This window comes from Quercus lobata, chromosome 7, assembly GCF_001633185.2.
Source record: "Quercus lobata isolate SW786 chromosome 7, ValleyOak3.0 Primary Assembly, whole genome shotgun sequence".
Classification (NCBI taxonomy): domain Eukaryota; kingdom Viridiplantae; phylum Streptophyta; class Magnoliopsida; order Fagales; family Fagaceae; genus Quercus; species Quercus lobata.
This window is the reverse complement of record NC_044910.1, coordinates 46,752,143-46,770,901: the sequence shown is the minus strand read 5'-3', so window position 1 is coordinate 46,770,901 and position 18,759 is coordinate 46,752,143. Positions and strand designations below refer to the sequence as shown.

At 34.0% G+C, this 18,759-nt stretch overlaps 2 protein-coding genes across 2 annotated transcripts; both read right to left on the bottom strand.

The window, feature by feature from the left end:
• Positions 1-6,965: 6,965 nt before the first annotated feature.
• On the bottom strand, positions 6,966-7,650 carry LOC115953961 (zinc finger protein ZAT11-like). The gene has a single exon (XM_031071797.1). The coding sequence runs from the start codon at positions 7,580-7,582 to the stop codon at positions 7,070-7,072; it is 513 nt and encodes a 170-aa protein (XP_030927657.1). The 5' UTR covers positions 7,583-7,650; the 3' UTR covers positions 6,966-7,069.
• Positions 7,651-16,509: 8,859 nt separating this feature from the next.
• Positions 16,510-17,262, bottom strand: LOC115953942 (zinc finger protein ZAT11-like). Its single transcript, XM_031071773.1, has one exon. The coding sequence runs from the start codon at positions 17,081-17,083 to the stop codon at positions 16,571-16,573; it is 513 nt and encodes a 170-aa protein (XP_030927633.1). The 5' UTR covers positions 17,084-17,262; the 3' UTR covers positions 16,510-16,570.
• Between the last annotated feature and the right edge of the window lie 1,497 nt (positions 17,263-18,759).

Here is an 18,759-nt window from a genome sequence, read left to right as displayed (position 1 = left end):
GCAGAAACGTGATACACATAGTAGCAGAATATAATCAAAATTATAATAAGGAACACGAGCCACTAAAAAAGTAGTTCTCACCAATTGTGACTTAAGGAATAAAACTAGAAAATTAAGTTGTACAATGAGTTTCTTGAGTGACTACCGAGGACTCTTAAAAGCCTTGAATAAAATTGGAATTAATGTTTCGTCACTGATGATTTCAGGTGATAGAACCCCATGAGTTGGAAAATAGTCTCTAATTTTGTAAAAGAATGGTTTGAGAGATCCTTAGAATCTACGACTAATGTAAACTTGAATTAGATGAGGGACCAAGAGGGTAGCTAAACTAATCAACTATAGCACATTGCGAGTTGTAAAGTTGAAATTTTGTTTGTTTATCCCATTAGAATCAAACAAATTTGATTTCTTCAGAATCTGCATAACTGGTTACCAGTTAGGAATGCATTTTCAAAGAGCATGGTCCTCCACCACTTAAGTTAAGAACCATTATTTTTATTTATTTTTTTATAGTGAAATTTAATTATCAAAGTTGGGTAGGATTGATTAGTATGGATTGCCAACATTGATTGGTTATTTACATTATAAGGGAATTTTAAAGTCGATTACTAAACTATTATCATTACTGTGATTGGTGCTTTGGATCTCCAAATTATTGGTCCATTGAAATGCATGTAACCAGGCTTTAACTTTGAGGTCTTTTGACTTCTGAGAAGAATAATTGTGATGCATGGATAGCAACCGAAGGTGGCAAGTATATAAGTTTGAGATTCTCTCAAACAATTAGGCTCTTTTCGTTAGTAAAAAATAATCACATGATTGGACCATTATAACTGCTTCTCTTAAGAAAAGAAAATTCAATTCAAAGGCAGAACACATGTGGTTTGGATAATCAGAAAGATTGACCTTTCCTTCTTAGATGACATAGATCCAGAGACTGCAATTTAGAGAAGCATAAAATTATTATTACAAAGTCAAACATAATGAGCAAATGATATTGCCAGATAGAGCAGCAGTGTTTTACCGAAGAGAAAATTCATTCAATTCACACATTATAAAACAAAAATGATGTTATCGTGAAGGACTTGAGATTAGCATGAAGCTGCATGAGCATGAATATATCCAGCAAAGAATCATTGTCTCTCTTTCCATGTGTTAGGAGCAATGATATTTATTTGATATGATTTTATCAATTATGTTAAATGATTAAATTTACCATTTCTTAACAACTTAAATTTTTTGGACAATTGGTAAAATCAAAACTTAAAACAGTTCCGTTAACCATCATACATAAATTTACGGATTAAAGCTTAGTGTCATAGTCATGACACTCACATATGGTAAGTGATGCATATAAAAAGGAGAGCCTGTTAAAATCATATTTGGTTTGAGGTAAAAGGCTTTTAGCTTTATAAAAAATAACTATTAAAAATTGTCAAAAAGAATAAAAAGCTACACAAGGTTATTGTTAATGGGCACCCTTATAAATTTACATGCATTAGCAATTTAGTGACGTTTTAGTCTTTTTAGAGTTTGCCCCCTCCCTCCTTTTTCTTGCTTAAAAGAACTTCAATTAGAAATTAAGAGAACAAGAAACAAAAATACAGGCTTAAAGCAAAAGACAAAATACCTCAATGATGTGTTAGGGTCTGTTTAAGATACTGCCTATTGCTGAAAATTAAAAACACTGTAACAAAATAATTTTTAAATAGTACCGTGGGACCCAATTTTAAAGAAAAATTTGCTAAAATTCATATTTGTGGGTCCCGTGAATAGTGCATGGGACCCACACAAAATGCCAAACGCAGCTGAAAATTTCATTCTCAATGCTATCCAAACTCACACTTAGAGCATCCACATCAGTCCATGGATAATCTTGCAAAATACAAAAAACAACTCTTTTTACACATTTTGACCCAAAAATGCTCCATATCAATGCTTCTAAAATTGTGTAAAAATGTGTATATCTCTACACGAGTTATACACAATTACTGTAGCTCGTTCATTTATTATTTTATTAATTTCCTGTTCGCTCCATTTTTTCTCTCTCTTCTCCGTGCTCAACAAACTCAGTAACTTCTCCTCTCCTCATCTTCTTCTTTTTCCTCAGATGCACACAAACACATCCACACAGAAAAATCAACATAGAGATACACTTGCTCAAAAAAAAAAAAAAAACAGAGATATACAAACACACCCACACATAAACAAACCCAAACGGACAAACAACAAAGAGACAGATCGGTGCTTATCGGAACGATAAGTGCTTGACTGGAATGATCGAAGCTCGTGGGTATGGATCTTGCCTGATCGGAGCTAGGGAGATCGGTGCTTGTGGATCGGAGCTGTGGATCGGTGCAGCTGTGGATCAGAGCTGTCTTGTGATTGGAGCTGTGGATCGGAGCTTGTGATCGAGAGGGAGAGAGATGGGTATAGAGAGATAGACCGAGAGGGAGAGAGATGGGTATAGAGAGAGAGCAACAAATCAGAAAAAATGGGTAGAGAGAGAGAGAGCGCGTATAAAATGGGGTTAGTTGAGAGAAATAATAAAATAATTGAGAAAATTGATTATTTAAATGAAAGATGTGATAGAATAGATGAACTGATGTGCGTGTTTTGTAAAAGTTGATGTGTAAAATAAAAAAAAATAGGTTTTTTGTGTAAAATAGACAGAAAATTTAAACGAGCTGATGTGGTTGCTCTTAGTCTATTAAAGTTGTTCATAGAGCTCTATTCTCCTCCAAATAGAGCTACTAGTGTGGTCCTCTCGATCATTTCAGCAAATTCTGAAAACCATACCTAAATATATATAATGCAAGTCTGGCTTGTTTTTTTCCCTGAAAACATAATGCAAGTCTGACTAATTAAACACTATTGAGACTGCAATTATACCTCTCAGGAGGCACGAATGGGTTGCACCCGAGATAAATAATTTTCCCAAATTAATGACTTCATGTCTGACTTAAGTGAATCTAAAATTTGTTTAAACTACTCTGCATCGAGTGGCGAGCAGTTTATATTCCCCACAACTTGAACTAATCCTAAAATACATTTTCTTTTTTCAATTCAATAAAAAATGGAAATAAAAGATTGACGTACGCTTCAGTTGAAAATACTATATGAGGATAAGATCATTCGAGACCCTTATATATAATTATAAAAAAAGATTTCTTCTATAAAAAAAAATTATAAAAAAAGATCTTTCGAGAGCCAAAAACGACCATTAATAGCTTTATAATATTGGACCGACCTATGTCACAGTGATGTATGCTAGAATTGGTCAAGTAGCTAGCCCTGAATTCCCTATACCAGAGGAACTATAGTGTGGTCCTTGTTGATGATCACACTGAGAAATTCTACAAAATTAACCATGCATATTTGTAAACTAAGTTATATTCTAATTACTTAATTAGACCCTAATACTATAACGTATATATATCACATGATGTAACTGACCCACTTGTTTGTCTCTCGAGTCTTGACGCAGCTATATACCTTCCGGGAGGCACGCGCTGCTGCTTGGATTAGATACAATGCATCAATCATTTTCTTGCCGACATGGGCTCTAAAGTAATATATCTAGGAGAAACATTAGCTTATAATGACTGATTTGAAAAATGATCCGTCATTTTCTTTGAAAACCATGTTTTGGCAAACCCAATAGTAAGTTTAAGGAAGCTTTTCATTGAATACAAATTTCTACGAACAAAAATATATAAATAGACGATCATGACTCATGACAGTTAAACACAAAAATCCCCAGTGGCCTTTGAATATAAAGTTGATTATGTTTGTTATAGAGACCCTTAGATTAGATAAGCACTTCCTAGTTCCTACCTGTTACTGTTAGTGGTTATTAGCCCAATGGGCCTGGGCTCATTGTGTTGTTGTACATGCATTACACTCATACTACTTGTACTACACACATAATGTGCATATAAAGACTCTCTCTTGTACTGTATGATCCACATAAATATACTGATCTTGTACAGTTTGATACATAGAAATATATAGAATGCTCTCTCTCTCTCTCTCTCAACATGGTATCAGAGCCACGTCCTTATGGCCCTATGTAGTTCGATCCATCAGTAAAGGAGTTCTCTAATCATCCCTTGACTTCATTGAGCTTGTATATTGCGAAATTGATCCCATATAATTCCTTGTACTCAGATCAATCAAACTAGTAAATGACTTCTCCAATCATTCGTTGCCAGGAGATCTCATGTGCCCACATGTGTCAACGGCCATTGACACATGCCACACATGTTCATTTCTTTGCTTTTAGCTACGTATCATTGTCACATTGTGTGTCTATATAAAGACTCTCTTGTACAATTTAATACACAAAAATTATTAAGTATACATCTGTGAGTGAAATCTCACATTAAATAATGATAAGAAAAAAGAGTGATTAATATATTATTAGCTTTATATATTATTTTTGGTTTTCAGCTTTATGATTGGAGCATGTATTAGCTAGAGCGACTTCCCTCTAGAAGAATTGATCAAGGAGCCATTCTCCTTCCAGTTCTTGATTAGTTTGAGAAAATTCTACAAACCATGCATATATATAAACTAATAATTCTAAATAATGAAATACTACTATGTCTATGTCTAATGATGTAACACTTGACTTGAGGCTGCAAGCAAAATACCTTCGGAGAGGCATGGTGGTTGCGTGGCGTCGCAGACATAAAATTTCCCAACAAGATCTTGATGATTACTTAATTTAGTTAATCAAATTTCGGTTTAGGTCACTCTTCACCACTTGTCTTCCCACAACTATTTTTTTTTTTTTTTTAAATTTTCCCACAACTAATTTTAAATTAATGCATAGATAATTTTTTTTAGTGACAAGATTCAATAGTATTATTGGACAATACACTATTTTGGTATGCTTATAACGAACTAATTTATTAAAACATTTCCATTTGCTTTGAAAGCATGATGATTTGTAAAACACAAGAAAATTTTAGCTAAGCTTTTTCATTTTAGTATAATTAATTAATACTGAAAAAAAATAATTGGAATCATTTTTATTTTTTAGCGGGAATGATCCTGATGGTTGAACAAATAAATGCTAGTCACCTTTGCATAAAAAAATTATTAAAAAGAAATGATCATGTTATGAGGTTAATTTCCTAGTCATGTGTTTCATACAAAATGGATAAACTTAGAGGGAGCCTTTTAAGTTTTAACTATGGATCTTAGTCGTAAAAATGGATTTGAAGCTTAAGGACATCCCAATGCAAAAGGCCAAAATTCAGTCATCACTATTTCATTATGATCTCTTTGAGAATGAAATAATTTGTGACAGGCTAAATTAAATTCAACTGTATGTTTGAATTTAATTAAGGAACTTTTTTTTTCTTTTTTTTTTTTTTTGAGAATCAATTATTTTTTGAGAATCAATTAAGGAACTAAATGCACTGCACTTAAATTATTATACATAAATTTTGTCCAAAACCCACATTTCAATTGATAAATAATTTTTGACTATTTATTCAAAAGCATGGACTGGTTGCTACGATACATGGGTTTTGAAAGAACACTTTGGATATACTAATGGTAATGGAAAGTTTCATTGACATTATTGGAAAGATGATTGGTCATTTTCATTGAAAGCAATTTTCACAAGCAACATAATGAATCAAAATCCTCTTTTGACTTTTTACAATTGTATGACTTTCTTCTTTTTTTAACTTTGTTTTTATTTTCTTCCTTAAATTTATTTAGGATAGTCGAGGATGCTTTCCATTATTAGTTGCTTAAATAAGAATGTTACTATGTGTGCTGTGTGCATATTATGACTTATGAGGCTGCTGATGTAATTTGATTTTTTTTGCAAGACATGTTATATATGGAATGAAAAAAAACATATGCATGATGTAGAAACACTAAATGTACAGTAGTAATAAACAATTTAAGAGTTAGTCGTGTAAAAAAAAAAAAAAAAGAGTAATTTTATTCTTATAATATTTTTACAACGAACTTAGGTGGTACGCTGTAACTGGTTATAATATTTTGTTACTGTTAGATTGTTTGGAAAATATTGTGAAAGTGTTATGTAACTAACATTTCTTAATATATATATATATATATATATATATTATAATAACGTTTCCCAATTTGCTAGGTCAGGCCCAGTGAAACCAATGTCGTGTTGGACAAGAGTAGGACATGTTGTTTTAGGCCATCTCCAGAAAGATGCTCATCTTTTTAGGATGGCCCAGAAAAGGAAACTACGAAGAAAGCCCATAACACATGCCAGATTTGACCACCCACGGCTTATTGTAGTCTTTCACGGCGTGTACTACTCCTTTTCTTGACTTAGAAGTTAGAATTCAGAATATGCATTTCTGGGTAATTTTATTAACTTCTTAATATTTGAATGAGAATTCTCTCATTTTGAAAGAAGTAAAAGAAAACATAAAGGCTACGTACTAACGTGGAAACCTAACTTGTGTGCTGGGGTGTTTGCTGTTTACCACCAAACTGTGATTGAGGGAAGATTAGTCAAATTGGAGTTTTATTTTGTTTTTTCATTGGCTGCCCTTGCTCCATTTTTTTTGAAGTCAAATTGGAAATAATGTTTCTAGATTGCAAATTATGTTTTTTTTTTTTTTTTTTAATATATAATAATAAATCAAAGTAAATAGAAAATTATCACTCAAATCCTTTCATACTCAAGGAGGCATTCAAGCATTTCTAGAGTGAGATTAGATCTGAAATTCAAGTCTTACCAGTGGCTCAATAAAAACTCATTTCAAAATTGAATGGATGGTTTTTCTTTTTTGTTTGCCAAGATGAACCTTTTGGTTTTTTGTTTTGCTTACAAAATGACGAATATAATTGAACGTAACTAATATTAGGAATTCCATTAGTCCAACAAACCAACAACATAGAGGATGTAAAGTTTTAATACATTAGACATGAACCAACATAAGAAAAAAAATTGTAATTCAATACAAAAATTGGAAAAAATAAAAAGAATGGTATTGTACATGAAATAAATCAATGAATCTGAAATGAAAAATAGCTAGCACCCACTACAAATTGTGGTATCAAATCAAACCATCAAAGTAAAGTCAATTTGAGGAGCCTTCTTCCCAAATAGTAACTTCAAATCATTCTCCAAAGGTGTCAAGTTCAAGTCCAAGCACATAACCCTCGTACTATTTGATCTTTTCAGCACCGGCACTTTCTTTTCTATGGCAGTGGAAGAAAATGCACCATCCATCATTGCTTTATGCCTCCTCATGTGACCACCCAAAGCTTGCCCCATAGCAAACTCAAGCCCACATATTGAGCACTCATGCATCTTAGGCTTATTTCCCAGGTTCTGAGACTTTGTACGCTCTTTCAGTTCTTCCCCCATCAATTTTGGTCTCTTGTGGCTCGCTCTGTGGCCACCAAGAGCTTGAAAAGATGGGAATTGGCGATTACAAGTCTTGCACTCAAACACATCAACCCGTGAGGCTTTCCTGGGCTTGGTCTCTAGGCTTTGAGAGAGTAGCATTAGACAATTAGCCATGTCTAAGTTCTCTATCCCACCATCTTCTCTCATTCTCTTCATTGTCATAGCTACGTAAAAAGAAGTTAGAACACAAATGTTGAACTTTTGGTAACGTAAATGATATGAAAGGCAAATGTTTAACGAGGAAGAAAAGCAAGGAAGTCTTTTTTGGTAATCAAAAGCAAGGAAGTCTTGGTATTTATAATAGGTGTGTGGGCGAGTTAAAGGGTCTAGAAGTCTAGAATGGTTTATTGGACCAAATTGAACGGGATAGGACTGAGCAGCGGTTTCACATTATAGAAATGTAGTACTACTATTAGTAGTAGTAGGCAAACTGGACTGTTTCTTTGACTGGTGCAGTCACGAGAGAATAGCAATATTATTAGAATATATTACTTTTATGTTAAGAAACTATAATAATACATTGTCTTTTTCGTATTAAATATGAATGATGATATAGTTTTATCCACGTGCCCTGCCCTCTACGTTATAGGTGACGAATGTTCACTTGTTCAAATTTCATACCGTATGACGGTTTTGCTTAATCACTGACTTTTATATTTTAGAGTAATGAAATGTACATGAAGTTTTCATATCACTTTTATAATAAATTATAAATTATAAATTTTTTATAAAATATTATGTGAAATTAGTGATTTTTATAGTTTAAAGAAATATAATTTACACAACATTTTTATAATACTTTAATTTCATAATAAATTATAAATAGTAAATTTTTATTAATTTTTATTTGAACTCATTGCTGCAATTATATATATTTTTTTGTCAATATTAGTTAATAATAATTTATCATTTATAATTTATTGTTAAAGTGTCGTGAAAATAGTGTAAACATAACATTTCTTTTTATTATATTGTATTTTATTTCATTATTATTATTATTATTTCTTTTAATTTGGGGTGAGACGTAAGTAGTGACTCTAAGTTGGTGAACCAACACCTTCTCAAAAAAAAAAAAAAAAAAGAAGGAGGTTGGTGAACCAACAGATTAATATGAGATCATGAGTGGCGAGCTAAGCTATAATAAATGAATCTTCCTTTGGATAGGAACCGCCACACACTTTTTTGGTGGGCACTAGCAGATAAACTACACAAAAGTTTATCTCTAAATTAGTCCAGATGTTTGGTGTTCAATAATGGGAGGAGTGTCCTCCACCCACCCATATTACACAAACTGTTACAGACTTGGCGTGTCTAGCCAATGAGTGGGCAGCTGAGTTACTGCTTCTTCTGGTGTGGGATGCTTTCCATGAATTAAACTTCTGCAGACACCACGTTGAGCCTTCAATGTTCTTCTGGATAGGGGTAGCAGATGGGGTAGATCCACTTAATTGGGAATCACCTTCAACGTACCACTATGTCCTTCAAACCCATATCCCATGCAAGGAGGATTCCTTCTCTTCAACTGCTTTGGCTTCTCTACTTCTAGACAGGGAAGCACGGACGAGGTGACTCCGCTGCTTGCGCGTTGGTGCTGCGTCCAGCTCTCTTTTTTTTTTTTTTTTTTTTTTTCACAACTCTCACTGACTTGTGCCGATGCGGCGCAGACTTGGGCTGATTCGCGCTGACTTGGGTTGTATCGGGTGAAATCGCCGAAACGTCCAAAACAGCGGATTCAGGCCAAAATTCAATAACCCTAATGGCCTAATCTCTCTCACGCATTCTTCAGTCTTCACTTGAAACTTCAGCTCTCTCTCTCACTCGTCTCTCTGTGCTCTCTGCCTCTCTGCTCTCCTTCTCCCCTGTGTTGAGAGAGTATTGTTAGGGATGGCAATTTATGCCCGACTCGCAGGTACCTGGTCCGGCCCGACCCTAATGGGTCGGGTTTTACCCGGTCCGATGAATAATAGGGTCGGATTTGGGTTTTTTTTTTTTTTTTTTTTAAAAAAAAAAAACTCGAAATGGGTCTGGGTCGGGTTCGGGTTTTGGCATAAACCCGGCTCGAACCCGAACTCAACCTGACCTGGTTAGCTTAAATATAAAATTACAAAAAAACCTACCTACCTATATATATATATATATATATATATATATATATAACAACCCTAACCTAAAACTCATTTCTCTCAACTCAACCGCCTCTCCTTTCTCTCACTCTCACTTGCATCTCATCCGGCCCTCACAGATTCTCACTTAGGAATGGAAGTTAGAGATTGTAAAAAATCAGGTACAAATCTCGTGGTGTTAGAATCAGGTCTCTCCTTAATCAGCTCCACCAAGATTCTCAAAGTCACAAATCAGGACCCTTACTCTCATTCACTCATCGACCCACCCTCACCCTTGTGGAGGAGCACAAATCTCGTGGTGGTTGCCGTTTTTGTCACAGAGGAGCCCGTGATTGTTAGATCGGAGAGAGATTTAGTGGTTTGAGTTATTTATTTTTTTTTTTTGGGTTCATTTCCTCTCTCAGTAGTTTTTTTTTTTGGTTATTTGTTTGAGGATTTAATATGTAAAAATCTGTCCATAAATGATAAATGGAGTTTTGTTCCTCTCTTAGTAGTTTATGTTTTTGGGTATTTGTTTGAGGATTCAATATGTAAAAATCGGAGTGAATGTTGTGTTGATGTAAAAATTGGAGTTTTGTTTCTTCCATAAATGATAAATGGAGTTTGAGGATTTATCTGATAACAATGTTGATTGATTTGTGTTTGTATGTGTGTTTTTTTTTTTTTTTTTTTTTTTTTTTTTTTTTTTTTTTAAATAAGATTGGGTTGGATTGGGTAGCCATGGAATAGGCCCAGAAGTGGCTAGATGGGGCCTGCGGGGCCCGCAGAGACTTGACGGGCCGGGTTTGGAGCTTAAAAAATAGACCCGTTTATTAAACGGGTCAGGTTCGGGTAACAGGGGAGGACCCGCGAGTCGAGTCTGGGTATCAAAAAACTCGGCCCAAACTCGACCCGTTGCCATTCCTAAGTACTGTACATGGGCTTTGGCTTTGTTGATTGTTCATGGGCTTTGGCTGTACATTTTGCTTTTAACGTGCCATAGTAAAAATACTACTAACAGGCCATAGTAATTTTTAAGAATATTTTAATAGTAAAAATATATAGAAAATATAAATAAAAATATTTTTAATAATTTTTTAATCACCGCACCTGCACCTTACTTTTTCAAAAATTGCTGAGTCCTACACCTGCACCCAAATCCGAAAACGCACCCGTGCTTCATAGAGTTCTAGAGCTCTCAAGGGAAACACTAGTTTTTTGCTCATAGCTCCCATTAGCTGCCTTGGTCATTTTGAATCACCACGCCAACCCCACAATTACCCTGGTCCTTGAAGACTACACCATCTAAGTTTACTTTATGTACTACCAGCGTTGGGATTTTTTGGCTTTTTGTAGGAATAACAGCGCGAATTTCTTCCTCATATCTCCAAGCTTCCAAAGCAATGGTTTGCCTACTCACCCGTGGTGGACTGAGTTCTTGTTATTCCACAGGCTCCAGGCCGTGATAGCGAAGATTTCCCAACCCTTCTCTCCTGGTAGGAATGGAAGGAGACTTGGGCATATACTGCCATTTAAAGTCAAACCTTAAATCTAAAACAAAATAAATAAGCCCAAAAAAATTACCCAACAACAAAAATTACTAATAGTAAAACTAAAAACAATTAAACCCAATTAATCAATTTTACCAAAAATAAACAATCTGATCCTTAAAAAATTTTAAACAAAATAATTTTATCCATGCCTAGATGTACGAATAAAAAACACAAATAAATAAATAAATAACCATTAACTGTTAAGCAATAGAGCCATAGGCTAGAGCTACTACACACAACCAATAGCAAAATTGTCCACTTAACTTCAAGTCCTAACTCCGCCCCTATTCCGGGTTCTCCTTGAACCGCCAGACCACATCTACGAATTGCTTTGGGAGACAACATCGGTTGCCTAGTTTGAAGTTTGTGTTGTTCCAGGTTTCTTCGGCTATTTTGCATCCCATAGAATGTGGCCCGAAGTTTCGCTTTCTCCAAAAAATTCACACCTATTGTCCGTTATGACCTTTCAATGCAGCAGACATTGCTTCGTGGGGAGTATGTTTCTACATGCTCCACATGAAGTGCTTTATTTTGTTTAGGCGCACTATAAGTTCCGAATGAGCTTCCAAATAGCTGACATTTTGGAATTATCCAAGTACCCTGGTCTTCAGTGAGATATTTTACCGCCACTAGTACTTTGTATGCACTCTTGACAGAGAAAATGCCAAGAGTTGATTTTAGTTGTTATAGGATGGTCGAACCAGGACCTAGCTACTACTACTAGAAATTTAAAATTTTTCACTGACCATGTCATTCATACAATGACGACAAAGAATACAAGATTGTACTATGTGTTCACAGTTTACGCAATATTTTTCTTTTGGGTTGAATTTTACAAGTTACACGCTGTGCTGCTGCTCTCTAAAATATAGACAAAGTTTAGCTATAAAATTGGTTATAATTTAAGATTGCAACTTTACTCAATAAAATAAATATTATTACATATTTTGAAAATTTAACCGATGAATTTCATATTTTTTATGCTCTTAATACACATCAAATTTTGTATCAATTAAATATTATTTACTATGTGATCTATAAATTTATATTTTATGTATAATTTTAAACTATAAAAACTTGCAATTTAAACAATTTTTTAACGACATAACTATTAATCTTTAATTTTCTAAAAGTTTTGTAAGCATGAAGAATATAAGAAAAAGATATAATCCAATGGTGGATTTGTCAAAATTTACTTTCAATAAAAGGATATTAAGTAAGGTTGTAGCCTAAGATTATAACTAATTTTATAGCTAAACTTTGTCCCTAAAATATATGCACACTTCAGGGTTGTAACTATATTTTTTCTAATGTTAATAGGTGGCCTGGAGCATTTGTTAATGAACTATTTTAGGGAGAAAAATGCTATATTCACAATATTTTTATAAAAAAAATCATATGTGGCATATTGTAACTAGTTGTTATTGATGGATAAAAAAGTAATTTCAATGATAGGTTCAAATTAAAACCAACAAGAAGTTATTACCTATAATTTTTTGTGAAAATATCATAGACGTAACACTCATTTTTTAGGAAAATTTTAATACCAATTTCATGAAAAATATAAAAAAACTATCAAAAAAGTTAGTTGCTTCTTTTTTTTTTAGTAAATACTAGTGCATATTTGTTATTACCCAGTTATTTTGAACTAAAATCATAACTTAAAGTCATGGTACAAAAAGTGTGTGAGTATACTATCGTATATATAAACACCAACATTTTTATGGATGAACGTTCCAGAGTGTTTTGTAGTATTCGTGTCGGTTGATAGAATAGTAGTTAGAACTCCTACATCAAATTATCATATTAGCACCTTAATTTTACGCGGTCCAGTTTGATTATTGTTATTAATATTATTATTGACCTTCTTTCGCCGTTTTTGGCTTACTCCGCGGCTATGTGTTCACATAATAAGTGAAAAAGCCACCATCAATGTGGCAGCTAGAATGCTTCAACGTGTAGGGCACACCGCACACTACTTGACTTGGAATAATATTTGGAGGAAATTTCAGGTGAATGTTTAGAAAATGTTCACATGCAAGAGCAGCAAGTGGTAACCAACTTCTGGGAGAAGTATTCTCTGTTTCAGGTATGCTTCTTCCTTTCATAGTTGGTGGGATCTGTCAATTGTGGGTCTACTATTTGTAAGAGACGAGAAATATACACCCGAAACAGGCTATATTTTCTCTAAGTTCTAGGACATTCGGCATTATTATTCGGAGAGATTTTTAAGAAGACTCGTGAATAAAAAATGAAATAGTCTAATTAAAAACTGAGACGCCACATTTTTATATTATAATGTTTTTTAAAGTAATGGAAAAGAAATTAAGGCTAGCTAACTTTCAACATAATAGTCAAATTTTAAGTTCTTATTTGAATTTTTCAAACACCCTACCCCTCTTTACAGTGCTTAGCAAGTCCAAGAGTCATGGATTGGACCTCCTAAATAAAATTGTAAATCACAAGATAAATAGGCAATAGCGTGTAAGAATTATTCGGCAAAACACAGCCACCAATGAAATATTCAACATCAACATAAAAAAAATGCACATGTTGGATAAACTACACATGGAACTACCTTCACATTTCAATTTTGACCTAACAACTTGGACTCGTACTTATCAGTTAATGAGCTTTCGTGCACATACATACAGCATTATAATTTTCTTCCAACATGCTTCATAATCATAAAGAAGAATTGTCACAAGATACATTGTGCCATTTACCAAAAGAACTATTCAACTTTTATATAAGATACATGTTGCTCTAAAACATACACTTCCTAGGTTTTCTGAATAAGAAATTTGTATTATCCAAGACATTTCAACCTTGATATGATATTTGGACTCATGCTCGTCAGTTGATGAGCACAATTCTTGATTGAAAAAGGAGATTTAGTTAACATACTAACAAGCTAGCTTTAATTAATATCTTTCCATCATTATTAAGGAGTTAACTAAAACTAACACTAACTAATCAGAAGTCAATTTAAATCTGCAAAAGGAGTTCTCTAAAGACGCGCGCGGTATCTAGCTTTCTGTAAGAGCCAACTTCACTCTGTTCTCTGAAATTTCATAGGCAGGGGTTCTCATCTCCTTAATCAGGGGCGGAGGTAAGTAATAGGTCCACCCCCACAAAATTTTGAATTTTTTTTAATATATATAATTATTTTTATATTTTTAAAATTTAGTATACAAAAATAAGAGTTGGCCCCCCCCATATAATTGAATTAGTCAAATGATGCTCTTTAAAAAAAAATTGGTCTAATAGTTATAGAGATATAACTTTATTTTTCTCAATTCTAATTTGGCGAAAAGCACCTTTTAGTCCCTACATTTTCAAGCTATTCCCATTTTAGTTCCTACATTTTATTTTTACTGCTTTTAGTCCCAATCCTGAAAAACACTTCTCGTTTTGGTCCTTGCCATTACATCAGAAATAAAGAAAGCTGACGTGACAAACGGCAAGAATAAATAATATTAAATTAATATCCACGTGGCCTAAATTAATAATAAAAAATGTTTTTTGGCATTAAAAAATGCCACATTAGCATCTAAATTAAAAAAATTAATTTATTAATTTTAACTAAATAAAAAAATTAAAAACAGAATTAAAAATTAAAAATCATATGAATTGAGATCTAAGTGTGTCTTGAACAAGAACAACAAGAACACAATCCTATATCCAAGAACACAAACCCAGAAATTAAAAAAAAAAAAAAACATTTTGCAGCCTAGCCAGTCACTCACCCTCGGGCTCATCACCTTCCATCTCTCGGTTCTTCTCTCCCCCTCCATATTTCGTTGGCGCAACTCATCACCAACTCCACCATCGTTGTCGCAACTAGTTCTAGGATCGATTTCTTAGTTTGCAGCGTCAATCAAGTCCACCAATCTCACCGTCGATCTGGTTTTGTCTCCTCAATATGGGTTTTGGGATTGTTTGTGGATGCCGATCTCAGTTTTTGCCACTGGGTTTATATGTTGATCTGGGTTCTATCACTACGTTTTAGTTGCATGGTTTGTTTTGCTAAAAACTATGAAAGACCACCTAAGTTTGCTGGGTTTCAATCTTGTTAGGTTTTTACCAATATCGAGTTTTTTTTTTTTGGGGGGTAGCTAATTTGAGTTTGGGTGAGTTTGTAGAGAAATTAAAATTTGGGTTTAAGAATTTCTACTTTGATTCATGGCTGTGCTTTGATTGAAATTAGAGAATTTAAGTTTGATTTTTTCAGAATTTTGAGTTTGGATTTTTTTTAAAAAAAATTTCTGGGTTTGTGTTCTTGGATCTAGGTTTGTGTTCTTACTGTTCTTGTTCAAAACACACTTAGATCTCAATTCATATGATTTTTAGTTTTTTTTTTTTTTTTATTTAGTTAAAATTAATAAATTAATTTTTTTAATTTAAATGCTGACGTGGCATTTTTTAATGCCAAAAAACATTTTTTTATTATAATTTAGGCCATGTGGACACTAATTTATTATTATTTATTCCTATCGTTTACCATATCAGCTTTCTCCATTTCTGATGTAACGGAAGGGACCAAAACGGGAAGCGTTTTTCAGGATAGGGACTAAAAGCGGTAAAAATAAATTGTAGGGACTAAAATGGGAATAGCTTGAAAATGTAGGGACTAAAAGGTACTTTTCGCCTTCTATTTTTTATTGTAAAATGTGCTCTTATATCTATAAAATATGTGATAAAGTTTGGCACCAAACATGTTTAAATCAATCTCTTTCAACTCGTTATGTGGCGATTAACAAGTTACTGACTCATTAAAAAAAATCTTGTCACTAAAACAACATATGAAATGTCTCTTTAGTAGCCACATAATGGGTTAGAGCAAGATAGTCTCAAATATGTTCGTAGCTAAACTTATTCCTCCAAGTTTTGGGTTAGTTTTTGAAAATTGCATTAGTTCAATGGAAATTTTTTTTTACTAACTTTACTATAAAATTTGATAATTTGTATCGAAAATAATACTTTTAAGAATTTCACCATGAAAATGGTAAAAATGAATTTTATTTTATGAAAGGTCGCCATCAAATATAATTTTGATTAAAAATACTAAGTTTTTTGTTGTTGTTGGGTGTGTGTGTATATATATATATAGATATAACTTATAAAGAATGTGTGTATATATATATATGTGTGTGTGTATAATAAAAAAGCGTGTATGTATATATATATATATATATATATATGTATATATATATGTGTGTACGGAGTTATCTTGATAAATATATTAGTACCATAACTTGGTCCCTCAAACAAAATTCTTTGGCTCCACCCCTGTTCTTGATGGATGCCAAACTTAAGGACATGCCTATGCAAAAGGCCAAAACCATTTTTACAACTAAGATCCAATATATTCAATACAAAATTGGAAAAAAATTAAAAAGAATGGCATTTTACATATATATATATTAAAAAAAAAAAAATCAATGAATCTGAAATGAAAAATTGTTAGCACCCACTACAATTGTGGTATCAAATCAAATCATCAAAGTAAAGTCAATTTGAGGAGCCTTCTTCCCAAATAGTAACTTCAAATCATTCTCCAAAGGTGTCAAGTTCAAGTCCAAGCACATAACCCTCGTACTATTTGATCTTTTCAGCACCGGCACTTTCTTTTCTATGGCAGCGGAAGAAAATGAACCATCCATCATTGCTCTATGCCTCCTCATGTGACCACCCAAAGCTTGCCCCATAGCAAACTCAAGCCCACATATTGAGCACTCATGCATCTTAGGCTTATTTCCCAGGGTCTGAGACTTTGTACGCCCTTTCAGTTCTTCCCCCATCAATTTTGGTCTCTTGTGGCTCGCTCTGTGGCCACCAAGAGCTTGAAATGATGGGAATTGGCGATTACAAGTCTTGCACTCAAACACATCAACCAGTGAGGCTTTCCTGGGCTTGGTCTCTAGGCTATGAGAGAGTAGCATTAGACAATTAGCCATGTCTAAGCTCTCTATCCCACCATCTTCTCTCATTCTCTTCATTGCCATAGTTACGTAAAAAACAGAAGTAAGAACACAAAAATGTTGTTGTTGGGGGTTTTTTAGAGGTCAACTTTTAGTAACGTAAATGATATGAAACTAATGAAAGGCAAATGTTTAACGAGGAAGAGAAGCAAGGAAGTCTTGGTATTTATAATAGGCGTGTGGGCGAGTTAAAGGGTCTAGAAGTCTAGAATGGTTTATTGGACCAAATTGAACGGGAGGACTGAGCAGCGGTTTCACATTAAAGAAATATAGTACTATTAGTAGTAGTAGGCAACTTGGACTGTTTCTTTGACTATTGCAATCACGAGAGAATAGCAATATTATTAGAATATATTACTTCTATGTTAAGAAACTATAATAATACATTGTCTTTTTTCGTATTAAATATGGATGATGACATAGCTTTACCCACGTGTCCTGCCCTCCACGTCACCTATGACGATGTTCACGTGTTCAAATTTCATAAAAAAAGTCTTATGCCACATAAGATGGCAAAAAAAAATCACAACTCATCTATGTAGTGAGTTATGGTTGATAGAAGGATGTCCCACCACCACCCTTCCACCAACCACAACCCGCCACATGGGTGAGTTGTGACTTTTTCTGTGCCACTTTGTGTGGCACTAAAAAGACTCAATTTCATATCATTCGACAGCTTGTCTTAATTAAGCACATAAAATACATAAAATCATTGCCTATTATATATTAGAAAAATGCAATATACACTATATCTTACCGCACTTTTATAATAAATCAGAAATGATAGATTGGTTTTAAAACACCATGTGAAATCGTTGACTTGAAAAATGTGATACACACTACATTTTCATGACGTAAGTAGTGACTCTAAGTTGGTGAACCAACAGATTAACATGAGGTCATGAGTGGCGAGCTAAGCTAATAAATGAATCTTCCTTTGAAGCTTCCAAGGTTTTAAGAATAATCCTGCTAGTTTGAAATCTCAAAGTTGGTGTAGGTTACGGTCTCAAAAAGTGTCTTAATCCGAAATTTTTTTCTAAAAAAGTAAAAAAAGATTTATTTATTTTTATTGGATAGCAACCGCCACACACTTTTTTGGTGGGCATGCACTAGCAGATAAACTACACAAAAGTTTATCACTAATGGGAGGAGTGTCCTCCATCCATGTTACACAATCTGAGTTGCTGCTTCTTTTGGTGTGGGAAGCTTTACATGAATTAAACTTCTGCAGACACCACGTTAAGCCTTCAATGATCTTCTGGATGGTGGTAACAGATGGGGTAGATCCACTTATAATGCCTGTATGACCAATTGGGAATCACCTTCAACGTACCACTATGTCCTTCAAACCCAGATCCCATGCAAGGACGATTATTCCTTCTCTTCGGCTGCTTTGGCTTCTACTTCTAGAGCTCTCAAGGGAAACACTAGTTTTTTGCTCATGGCTCCCCTCTTGTTGTAACTTCCCTTTTAGTCTTCTCCTGATGATGCAACGCAGGCTGTGCTGCATTGGATTGCAGCTGTCCTCAATGCTGAGGTGCACTCTCTGTTGCACCCAATTGTACCCTGCCCTGATGATGAGGTGCACTTTGTGCTGCACATGATGGCAGCCTGTCCTGATGACTAGTGCATGCTCTCAGCTTAACACCCAGCTGTTGCTGAGGAAGGCATGTACTTTCAACAGAGCTCCTGTTATTCCA

Bases quoted from the DNA above. Each gene is read 5' to 3' on its own strand.
- LOC115953961 (XM_031071797.1), bottom strand. From the start codon at position 7,582: ATGACAATGAAGAGAATGAGAGAAGATGGTGGGATAGAGAACTTAGAC.
- LOC115953942 (XM_031071773.1), bottom strand. From the start codon at position 17,083: ATGGCAATGAAGAGAATGAGAGAAGATGGTGGGATAGAGAGCTTAGAC.